The sequence below is a fragment of the Elgaria multicarinata genome, chromosome 1 (assembly GCF_023053635.1).
Source record: "Elgaria multicarinata webbii isolate HBS135686 ecotype San Diego chromosome 1, rElgMul1.1.pri, whole genome shotgun sequence".
NCBI lineage: Eukaryota > Metazoa > Chordata > Lepidosauria > Squamata > Anguidae > Elgaria > Elgaria multicarinata.
The window spans coordinates 37,883,054-37,895,652 of NC_086171.1; the positions used below are offsets into that span (position 1 = coordinate 37,883,054).

The 12,599-nt window shown below is 38.8% G+C and overlaps 1 protein-coding gene across 9 annotated transcripts in view; it reads left to right on the plus strand.

Moving 5' to 3' along the window:
- Positions 1-12,599, plus strand: part of KMT2C (lysine methyltransferase 2C) — a 208,126-nt gene that overhangs the window by 58,862 nt on the left and 136,665 nt on the right. For all 9 annotated transcript variants that reach the window (XM_063126216.1, XM_063126206.1, XM_063126186.1 and 6 more), the window contains exons 2-3: positions 155-243; positions 9,042-9,180. In XM_063126216.1, the coding sequence (XP_062982286.1) occupies positions 155-243; positions 9,042-9,180 (228 nt within the window). The remainder of the gene's footprint in view (positions 1-154; positions 244-9,041; positions 9,181-12,599) is intronic.

Here is a 12,599-nt window from a genome sequence, read left to right on the forward strand (position 1 = left end):
GTATATTCCATCCATCACTACTTTTAACAATTCTAAATTCCAGCTAATATAGTATTATTTGACACTTCAGTTAGTAGAGTGATTTCTTTGGTAGTTTTAAACAAGCACTTAAAAAAAACATATTATGAAGAGTCCCATTTCTTATATTTCATAGGCCTCGAAGTAGAGGAAAACCTGCAGTGGAGGATGAAGACAGCATGGATGGGTTGGAGACAGCAGAAACAGAAAACACTGTGGAAACTGGTAAAGACATATATAGTAGCAATGCTTCCTCTTAGAATGTGACAATTCTAGAGTAATAAGGTATAGAAATGTGCTTTAAATGTGCCATTTTAATGGGGTATTTAAACAGTCTTAAAACTAAAGGGGAAAATGTAGAACGTTAAAGAAAGGACAAGTTACTAAACCACATTTGCACTTCATTACAAATCTCTGCAACTTTTCAGTCTCCCCTTTAGCCCTCATGATCCCAGGTACTTAGTTTTCCTTTGTCACAATCCTACGTTTGGCATTGTGCATGCACAAGGCAGCGTGTGGGAAGATTCTAGAATTTGGGCAGAATCCAAGACACATGCCTTTCTGAATGGACACACATTAAGAGCATGTGCTGGTGTGTGTGAACCTCCAAGCAATCTTCATGTTCTGTTTTTTCCTGACTACTGCAAAGTAGCAGGAAGTCCTGGCTTTCAGACTCTCGACAGGTCTTTTCTTTTTCTTCTCTTTTGGTTAATTACTATTCCCTCAGTAAAAGGAGTGAGTGGAGTAGGTTTTTTTATTTTTTTATATTCATTAGGTTTTACTCCCCATTTTTTCTTCCCAGTTGTGCATTATGTGGAGTGAGATTCAAGAGGTCTGTTCTCCATGAAGGGAAAATTCTTAGCCTGGCAGCTACTTCTGCCTTGAAGACTTGCATATTGTTGAAATGTTTGAAATCTGTCAGATTGCTTTCTTCAGTAATCAGCCCATATATACTTTTTCCTTTTGGGTATAAAGCACAACAAACTTGTTTCAAACCCTGGTGTGAAATCCTGGTTCATCACAAATTCTGTTAACATTTTATTTAATATGTATTACTTATTTAATACATTTATCAATCTCCTATTAATAGGTATTCAGGGTCTCAGTTATACTTAAGATCAGTAGTAAAATGGGAAGAGAGAACATTACGATTTATATTTATTAAGGTGACTTTTTATTTTCATGCTTTTCTCCTGGAAAATTAAACAATTAAAGCTGAGAATAATTAAACTATTCATGGCTAGAGCTTTTCAAACATTGTGAGGCTCATTATGTGACACCATTATAATCTTTGAAACATATTGGATTGAATCCAGGAGTAGCCATACTTCATGTAGGCCCATTAAAATCAATTAGACTTAGGTTAGTCATACTAACTCAAGCTTCATTGATTTTCTGTTGGTCTACTCTAAGTATGACTAAATCTGCTTCCATCTCACACTTTTCATTCTTCTTGTTTGCTTTGTATATTTTTTATTACAGTTATATGTGAGGTATATATCCATAACAGTTAGTTTAAATGATAAGAAAGTAATCATTTTAGGATCATTTGTATTGTTCACCACTGACCTTAAAAATGGCCCATGGAGCAGCTAGCAAAAATCAAAAAATCAAAAATCAAATCATATTACAACAACAACAACAATAATAATAATACTGCAACTTGCCATACAAAAACCTAAAGCAGCAAACCCATTAACAAGAACAAAGAAAATAATTAGATGCAGAAAATATACTAGAAAAAGACAATTTAAACAGGGCTACTTCAACTTGCTACTTAAAATATATAAAGTGAAGAGTCTTGTGAAGCAGCTCACATCCTAGGGCAGTGAGTTCCCTATTCTAGGCCAGGGGTAGGCAAATAGTGCCCTCCAAATGTTTTGGAATATAACTCCCATTAGGGTGACCATATTTTGGAAACCAAAAAGGAGGACAAGGGGGCGTGCTCACCAACATGTCTGGCCCCCAAAGGGGTGTGCCCACCCAAACATGGCCTTGGTCACATTTCTGATTTCACAGCACACAATTAAGACAAACCTGTTCTACATAACATCTTAATGTTAAAAACACTGAAATAAAGAACAAGTGAGACATTCAATGTATCTGAAATTAACTTCACTTATTCCTACTTTTGTAGCTTTTGCTGTACTTTGAAGCTTTTGCTATACTCTGTGTGATACAGTCTTCCATTCCCTCAAATATCTTTTCTGACTGCAAATCCTTCACTGGATAACCATAGTCTAAGCTTTCCTAACATTTAACACTCTTTTCCCATCACCTTTCTCATATCCATACTCACAGATTCAGGGTTGAAGCAGTTGACAAGTGCAGAAAAAAACTAGTACAACAAACCAGCAACCAAGCATTCAGAAAGGGTATAAAATACTATTACTCTGAAAACATTAGTCATGGAACAAAATGGACTAAAAGCTAGCACCTCTTAGCTTGTTTCAACTTCAACCAGACAAAACAGTCAAAAACAACAAAGAAAAATACACCTACCTCATTGACATAGCAATACCTAATGACAAAAATGTTGCAGAAAAGGAAGAGGAAAAGAGAGAAAAATATACACCACTGGCTATGGAAGTTAAAGAACTATGGCAACAGGAAAAAGTTACAATTATTCTGTTAGTCACGTTAGTCATTGGTATAACATTAAAAAAATATTTATTACAGAAAACTTTCAGAAACTGGGCTTACCAAAATACATGCACATCAGCATCCAGAGAGTAGTCATACTTAAAACATGTTCAATAGTCAGGAAATTTCTGAATCAGTAAAAGATAGCATGACCTGGCAAAGCCCATTATGTTCATCTAGAAAAACCACCATGAGCAAGAAAAGAGAGATAAATTATGATGATGGCAACCCTGTTAATTTTTAAAAAGATTTTAAGAAGGATGAACAATTATCAGCAATTTTTACAAAACATACGTCATACCAATTACATCAAACAAATTGAAGAGGAAGGTCCAAGGGTCAAAGTGCATTTTTTAATAGGAATATCACCTCCAAATCATCCCCCCAACTCACACACATAAAACTACAGCTCTCCCCCCTGCACACACTGCAAACATGCACATGCATCCATTCATAGTCAAACAACCAGGCAACTCATTCAAGCATCACATCAATACACTCACACACTGCCAGCACACACACACACACACACACACACACACACACTCAGGATCACCCACTCCAAAACACTCGCACAAACACATCCATTCACACAAGCAACCAGGCACTCCATTCACCCATACACTCTCACACACATGCACACCTATCTTACCTCCTACTTGCTTCTTCTTCTCCTACTTGCTTCTTCTCTTGTTTCTCTTGCTTCTTCCTCCAGCTTTTTCCTTCGTCCTCCAGCTTCTTCCTTCTTCCTCTTGCTTTTTCTTCCTCTTGCTTCCTCTTTCGCCAGCCAAGTCTGGGAATGTGTCATTCTAGGTCTTCCCAGCGCTGATCCCAGCCTTCTCCTTGGCCGTCATGATCACGCCAGCCAAGGAGAAGGCCAGACTGGCGCTGGGAGCAGAGGCTGGAGGGCACGTTCCTGGAAGTCTGGGAACACATCCTCCGGGCCTTTTTCCTAGTAAATTGGGGCCCAGCCCTGGTTGCCCCAGAGATCCCTGTTTTTCCAGAGGTCTCTGGGGTTTTCCAGGCCATCTGGTCACCCTAACTCCCATAATCCCTAACCAGTTGTAATCTAAAACATCTAGAGACCCCCATGTTGCCTATCCTTCTTCTAGGCACTGCTGTAGAAAAAAATAGATTCTGTGTTCCCCTCCTTCATGAGGAGGTATATGTGTATGATTAGCTCAGTAATGATTTTTAGGAATATATTGTTCAATTCCCTTCCTTTTGGAATATTTTATCTGAGAGCCTTAGATTATTCTGCTGTAATGCAGTAGCTGCCATTGATGGCTGATAAAGATCACTTTCAATTTATACCTTCCTGAGATAAATAAAATGTTTTGAAAGAGTTCTTCTCCACTACCATTGCATCCTCTAAGTGTTGTCCAGCGGAGCTTTTCCAGGTAGTTAGAAGCCTGTTACAACCAGGACCCGAGAGATAAATGGCTGAACCACTTGCTGTGACATATTTGCAAGGCACTTTGAAAAAAGTCATGTGCATCCACATTTTATTGATTCATTCATTTTAGAATTATTTTACCCCCTCTCCCTCCAGAAGGAGCATAGAGTGGCTTGCAATATTAATAAAACAAGTATCAATAAAACATCCATAAAATCACACTATCAATTTAATTCATTAGTGGGAATGTCTAGAACACAGTCTGGTGCTGATTGTATTGCATGAGATTCAGTTGTTAAGAATATAGATAAGGAGCTTGGGCAGGTTGGCTAGCCACCTGTGTGTTGGACCCTTGCCACTTTTGGTTTATTACATCTAATAGGGAGAAGATATTTGAATGGGTCCAGGAGGTTGTAAATTCTTCTTTGAGAGAGGGAGCAGTACCAGCCTCTTTAAAAGAGTGATTAGACTACGTTTGAAGAAACCTAATCTGGACTCAGACAATATTAACAACTTTAGGCTGGTGTCAGATACCCCCATCCTGGGCAAACTATTTGAGCAGGTGATTGCTCTTTTGGACAAAACTGATTTTTTAGATTGATTTCAATTGAGTATTTCAATTGAGCCTGGTTTTGGAGTGGAAACTGCCTTGATCGCCCTGTGGGATTATCTTCACTGAGAAAGAGATGGGGGTGGGGAATGTAGCGCTGTTGATTGCCTTGGACCTCTCTGTGGCTTTTGATACCACAATCATGGTATCCTTCTGGATAGATTGTGTGAGTTGAGAATGGGAGGTACTCTATTGAAGTAGTTGTGCTCCTACCTGGATGATTGAGTCCCAAAGCTGGGGAGTTCTGCTGTACTCCATGGCAATTAGGTTATAGGGTTCCACAAGTCTTTTTTTTTTAATCCTCCTGTTTGACATTCACATGAAAGTGCTGTGAAGGTTTATCCCAGTTGAGTGGCATTCAACCTACATTAGATGGGGTTGCACTCCCCCTAAAGTATCAGCTTCATAGTTGAGGATTGAGATTGGAGAAATTCCTGTCAGTGATTATGTAACACCTGGAGAGAAGTCATTCTGTGCTTGAGTTGCATGTATCTACTTCCCTGATTTTTGTGCCCAGTCTAATTGTGAAACAGTTAAGCCAATGATATTTGATTAGGTGGTGGACCTGGGGAAGTGACTGAAAATTACTTGCTAAATTCACTTGGTCCTATAATGTCTCCAAGCCTTGACATGCTGGGTTTCTAGGCTGAATTCCTTAAAGTGAATACACCATATTCTCCAAAATACTGGAGCGGGGGTGTCTGTGCATGCTCTGTGCCAAACAGCTCGCCAGTGATTTCCTGCTGTATTCTGGTTTTTATGCTGATGTTATTCTGGGTTTTGTAGGGTTTATGCTGGTTATATTGGTATTGTGTTAAATCTATTTTGATGTTCTTTGTTCTTTTTGTGTTATTGATTTTATAAGTTTTGTAAACCACCTAGGGCACTTGATTGATGGGTGGTTTTAAAATGTTATCAATAAATATCTCTTGAGAGTGCTATTTGAAATTAGATTACTAATATTTATTTAGATTAATTTCTACCCCTTTTAATAGGAAATATTCAGTACTACTTACAAAACAGCAACAGTACAATGTTTGGTGAATAAATTTAGTTTGGCTTCTAAGTTTTAGCTGTAGGTATTTTCAACAAATTTCTGTTTGAAATATTGTTTATTGCCACTTCTGTTTATGGTAATTGAAATTTATACTCTAATTATTAGAATTTAATTCATTAATCGTTCTCCCCCGCCCGCCCAAATCCTCACAAATTGCTTATTTATGGATCATATTCTTTCTAGTCTCTGTATCCTCGGTACATTTTGAGATCATATTATGACTAACAAGATTTCAAAACTAAACACATTTTATGTATCAGATTAGTGTTACCACTGAAACACTTTATGATCAATCCATCAGCATTAAAGTAATTATATTTACAGCATCCATCTGTATAATCCAGTACAGCCCATGGTCTATTTTGTTTGTCCAAAAATCTCTTAGTGTTTTCTTCCTACAATGTAGAAATGTCAGGTGTCATTGTCTGAAAATAGATATTATAAAATTAGTTGAAAGGGTTAACTTAAAACTATATCCCTGATAAACATGCAGTAGTGGTCAAAACAGTTGTGACTATCCAAATAATTGGTCTTTCCTGATATTGATTTACTGTACAGTAGTCTTCATTCTGTTCGAACTAGTAAGCCACCTTTTTATAAACTGAGCTAAAGAAGCGGGCTTTGACCTAGATGATGTAGCCTTCCTAAGTGGCTACTGGGACATTCAAGGGATTGTCAGTTTCCTTCCTTTGAGGGAATCAAAGTTTCTTGCAATTATGGGATGAAGAGATTTGTTTGTTTATCCAGATAAATAAAAAAATAGCCACAGTGCATTTCCTGCATTGAGGAGGGGGTTGGACTCAATGTCCCCATAGGTCTCTTCCAACTCTACTATTCTATGATTCTATGATCTTGCATGCTGTTGATTGTACTGTATACCAGAAATCATTGTCTTGTGCATTTTGATGTGGGTAGCTGTTTAGCTTCATTCCTTGGATGACTTTGACTTGAATGCTGGTATGTCTTGGGTTGTTTCCAAGTTCCAGGGACACATGCCCTTGCTATTGGGCCAGAATTGTTTAAGAAGAACATAAGAACATAAGTGCCATGTTGGATCAGACTAAGGGTCCATCTAGTCCAGCACTCTGTTCACACAGTGGCCAACCAGCCATCGGCCAGAGACTAACAAGCAGGACATGGTGTAACAGCACCCTCCCACCCATGTTCCCCAGCAACTGATGCACACAGGCTTACTGCCTTGAATACTGGAGATGACACACAACTATCAGGGCTAGTAGCCATTGATAGCCTTCTCCTCCAGGAATTTATCCACCCCCTTTTAAAGCCATCCAAATTGGTGGCCATCACTACATCTTGTAGTAGTGAATTCCATAATTTAACTATGTGGTTTGTGAAGAAGCCCTTCCTTTTATTTGTCCTGGATCTCCCACCAACCAGCTTCACGGGATGTCCCCTGGTTCTAGTATTTTGAGAGAGGGAGAAAAATGTCTCTGGAAAAAGCTTTTGCTTTCACATAGAACATCAGTTTGTTTTAATTCTTTGCTAACAAATAAATGTTTCCATACCAAAGGTTTTGTATACTGTGTAATGTTCTGCCTTTCAACAGCTTGAAAAATCTGTATCTTATGTACCATTTTAAGCAATTTTCATCCTATGTTCCAATGCAATTGTTGCCTGTAATGTGACAGTTGGCTTCCTTTGTTCCTTGAAATATCATGATATAATCTATGTTTTATGATATGCATGTGTTATATTTTAAATTATACTGTATTTTTATGTACAGTAAATTTTAACAAGCTGCGGTGTGAGCTTCTCAATTTACCTTGTGTATCCAAATGTATAATAGACAGCAGGGTACTTAAATCTGCTTTGGTAATGTCAGTTGGTGAATGCACATATTACAGTTCTCTTTAAAAGAAGTTCTTTTAAAAACTGCATTTATACAAACTTTGCTGAAATACCATCTTCTGAAAAATTAATTTCAGTTCCAGACAAAATTCCTTTCAAGAACTAAATTCCTTTCAGAAAACTTTGCTTCATTCTGAATACATGAATATGTTATAAATCAGTGTGTTGAAAATGGACTTCCCTGTCTGCTACTCCTCATGGCGGTCTCTCCAGCCCCCTGAAAATGCTATACAGAGGGTTGGGTCCTCCTTCTCAATATGGTAGGCTGTGATGTGAGTGGCTAAGGGTTTGGGCTCTCCAACACTAGAGGCCTTCAAGAGGCAGCTGGACAACTATCTGTCAGGGATGCTTTAGGGTGGATTCCTGCATTGAGCAGGGGGTTGGACTCGATGGCCTTACAGGCCCCTTCCAACTCTACTATTCTATGATTCTGTGGACCATGACATTTGGACAGATGCTCTGCTTACAGAAGGTGCCTCTATCCAATTTGGGGGGATCCTCCTCATTCTCCTGTACCACAGCTTTTGCCACTCAGCAAGGCGCACTGACCTTTTGTGCTGCAGATTTCAGGAGCTGGAGGATCTGCTTTATTTATTTATTTATTACATTTTTATACCACCCAATAGCCGAAGCTCTCTGGGCGGTTCACAAAAATTAAAACCATGAAAAGCATAAAAACAACCAACAATTTAAAAACATGAATACAAAATACAATATAAAAAGTACAACCAGGATTAAAACCACACAGTATTAAAAACCACTATATTTTAACCTTGATATAGGTTAAAATATAGAACTAAAACAGCAAAGTTTAAATTTAAGTTAAATTAATTGTTAAAATGCTGAGAAAATAAAAAGGTCTTCAGCTGGCGACGAAAGGAGTACACTGTAGGCGCCAAGCGAACCTCTCTGGGGAGCTCATTCCACAGCCGGGGGGCCACAGCAGAGAAAGCCCTCCTCCTAGTAGCCACCTGCCTCACTTCCTTTGGCAGGGGCTCGCGGAGAAGGGCCCCTGTAGATGATCTAAGGTCCCAGCAGGCACATATGGGAGGAGGCGTTCCTTCAGATAACCTGGCCCCAAGCCGTTTAGGGCTTTGAATGTTAGTACCAACACTTTGAATGTTAGTACCCTACTGCTTTGGGGAGGAGTAGGCAGGGAAGTCCGCTAGCCTAAATGCACATACCTAAATCTGAATCCAACCCCTTGTCTGTACTATTCACATAATGACATGTATATTTTAAGCTGCTGTTATAATGAGAGAGAGTAAATATTTAAACACATTGATATAGGCTTAATTCTAGAATTAAATTATCAATAATACTGAAAGCAGTATAAAGCAACATAGGTGTTGTAATAGTTATGTTTTTTAAAGTAAACAGAACAAAATTACTTAGGGTAGGGCACTTAAAAGTGGAATCTATAATCAACTTACTCTCCTTTCAAACAGAAATCAAGGAACAATCTGCAGAGGAAGATACCCGAATTGAAGTGGATGGTGACAAGAAGCTAACACCAGTTCTTCAGCGCTCAGCATCTGAGGAATCTGCAAGCTCCATTGCCTCTGTTGGTGTTGAAGCAAAGACCAGGTTAGAAAGACAGATGCTTAGTTAGTGGTGGTGGGAAGAGCTAGAACCTAAACAACTGGTGCAGAGTGTGTTGAGTTTGGGTTCTGGTTCTGTTAGGTCAAAGTCATCAATCAGATTCTTTTGTTTATCAAGATGAAACAAGCCACTTCAGCAAACAGATGACAGTTTATTGATAGAAATTGGATGCAGATTATGTACATGCAGAGAAAGTTAGCACCTCCTTCCAGCTAATCAAGCTCTCATAGCTGGGTGTCTGTTGGGGGTCCCACGATAGACGGAAGCTGTCCCTTTGAACCAAAGAAGGTTCTCCAGGCTAGTTGTGCAGTTCTCCCTGAAGCGAGGCCGAAGCACGAAGACTGCACATTGGATTTTATAGGCTCTCCTGTTAGGTTCCCCCTCCCTCTCAGGAGCTGTCAGGCTGCATCCCTCCCCCATCTCAGAAGAAGCAGGGGAGCTCCCTCTCACAGGTTCCCAAAGCATTTAAGCTGGGAAACTAATTGGCCTGGTTAGGAGTGAAAACCTCCCAGCTCATCCGGAGATAAGACTCTATGAGAAAAGGGAGACATAACTATGAGAGGCCCATCCAGGGAATGAGGCCTGCTCTTGTCAGTTAAAGCCTGCTAAAATCTACTCACTGTGTTAGGCTACATAGGTCTCTTAGCAGCAATTTGGAACTCTGTGAAGTTCATACCTCTGCTCACTAACAAACTTGCTACGCAGGGGATGCTGGGAGTACAGCTTTTCCATCATTGTGCTTCTGCTAGGAAGTATTAGCTTGTGTTATCAGGTGTTATATTTGAGACTGGTGGCTTGGTGTGCAGGAGATGAAGGAGCTGCTAAGAAATTACACAGAAATGTATCAGTATTGTATGATCTTAATGCAGCTGACTTAAATATTTTTGGGTATTTGTAGATTTAATATAACCATAATAGTAAATGCCTTATACCACCTAGCTCAATGTTGTCTGCTCTGACAGGCAGTGGCTCTAATGGATCGCAGGGCTAAATCCAATGTTGTGTCTGCTTGCACAACTGGAGTTTTCCTTTCCCTCCTCCCTCTGCAGCCCCCATAAATATACTCTGAATGCTTCATATTTGGAGAGTATGCAGGGGACATTGGAGGGTGGATTCAATCCACCGGCAATATCAATTCTACTGACAGAAGGATGCCATTGAATAAAACCTTCAGGCAGAAGTCTTTTCTATCATCTGTTACTTATCCTTTTAACTGGAGAGGCCATGGAATTCATGCATCACATGTGCTCTGCTCTGGAATTATGGTCCTGTGCCCCAAATACATGTGCTTTTCTTTACAGTGTTCTGTTAGATTTGTTCCTTCTAGTGATATAATTCTCAAAGCACTTATTCCAGAGTAGTTCCACAGCAGATGGAATTTACTATATTAAGCTTCACATTTAGTTTAGTTTCATATTTTGAGTATCCTTGTCTTCATTTCTTTTTTGTTGCAGGCCTAAGGCTGCTTTATTACATAGGTATAAATAAATTATATTTAAAAACATACACATCTGATACTCATCAGAGTATCATTACACTTGGGTTGCAAGTACACCACTAAAAGGGTGTGTTGCACTTTAAAGTGCAGATGCTTCAAACTTCCCAATGAAATTTTAGCAGACCACCAATCATTTTGAAACTCAGTTTATTTGGAAAAAAACCTGTCTGTCTTTTCAGCTAAGAAAGGGTTCCCCAAGGTTTAAAACGTTACAAACAATTGCAGTATTTTGTGGTGATGTAGGATTTGTAAAATACCTGAGAGTGCATCTAATCTTTAAATGCAATAACTTATTTTTGACCTTGATCAGGCTTTGAACCCAGGCTTACTGCCTCTACTGTTGGTCCAACTATATATCTTTATTTATTTATTACATCTTTATGCTGCCTGATAGCAGAGACTCTCTGGGCAGTTCACAATTAAAACCATAAAATACAGCAATCAGAACATAATAAAGTTAAAAATACCATATAAATCTAAAATAAGTTAAAGCTCAGGGAAAGCCTGTATGAAAAGATATGATTTCAGTCGGCATTTAAAGGATGTTACGAGGGAGGGTTTTCCAGATGGTGGGTGCTGCTACAGAGAAAGCCCGCTGTCAAGTTTCTTCATGGCAACGTTCCGTTCGTTTCGGAATAACATCTTTGCAGATGTTAGGAATAAAAACCATTAATGTTGAGAACTGGTTTTCCATATTTCTCTGCCATTTGGAATCTGGCGTGCAGAGAAAGAGCAAAGCATTTTTTGGGGGGGGTAAGGGGCGTTTGACCCCTTATCATCTTGCAGTGTTATATAAGAATATGAAGTTAGGACGCTTCAGTTATGTTATATGATCAAATGACGCAATCAGGCAGACAGTTATTCTTATCTGGGTTTTCAACACTGCCTTTATTTATTAAAGAGGATCAAAGAAGTCTCTCCTTGAAACTTTTTTCTGTTCTGCAGTGTTTTTTTGATCAAGCTATATACCTTAAGGTCACTAATGTTGGTTTTTATCTCATTTGAATACTGTATATGAAAGCAGGCATGAAAGGAACTATATAAGACTCCTAACACATAATAGGCTACCAAAACCTGCTCCATAAATTACCAAAGTTTATTCAGAAGTAACTTGGTCACTGGAGTAGTGGTTTTCAGTTAATGTAGAATTACATTTTTTAAAATCCATTTATCAATTTCTAAAACTCTAAAGAATAATTAAATGTAATAATGGCCCCATTGTTCTTATCTCAGTAAAATACAAAGTGATGAATAGCTGACATGTTAAGTATTGCTCATTGGCCCATTTAAAAATATTATTCTGAAGACTAGATCCTGCTGGTTAGAGAGAGTCTCATGCATCCCACTCACTTCACGCCTGCTGAAGTAAAATGTTTTGAAGGCTCTCAGTAATGAGCAGGATTGCAGCACACCAGAAAGTAAAACTGAAATATGAAAAAAGCTTTTGAAAATGTTCTAAATACATCAATTGATAAATTAAGTTTAGCTATTGCCTGTTCATAGAAGACTGTAAAATATTCATAAGATGCTAAATGTGCTCAAAGGCTAAGGCTGTATTCCTATGCAAGCTGATTATGGAGTAAGCCCCATTGAAATCAGTTACTTCTGAGTAACTATGGATAAGAGGGGCTGAAAACACCCTAGCACTTTCTGAGTCTGTTCAGAATGCCAGATAAAAGGACCACCACCATTATCCAGAGGTAATGCAATGATGAAAATCTAGAAGCTCTTGTGGGGAAAAAATATCCTGTGCTTTCTATAGCAATCCCAGCTGTAGAACTTCAACATTTAGTTTGGTGTGTGTCGGTGGGGGGAGGAGAATGTGGAGGGAGGAGGGAAGGAGATAGAGAAACATTAATGGGCCTCTTCTGGATTTGGACTGATGTCTGTAGCTACTTAGGCTTAT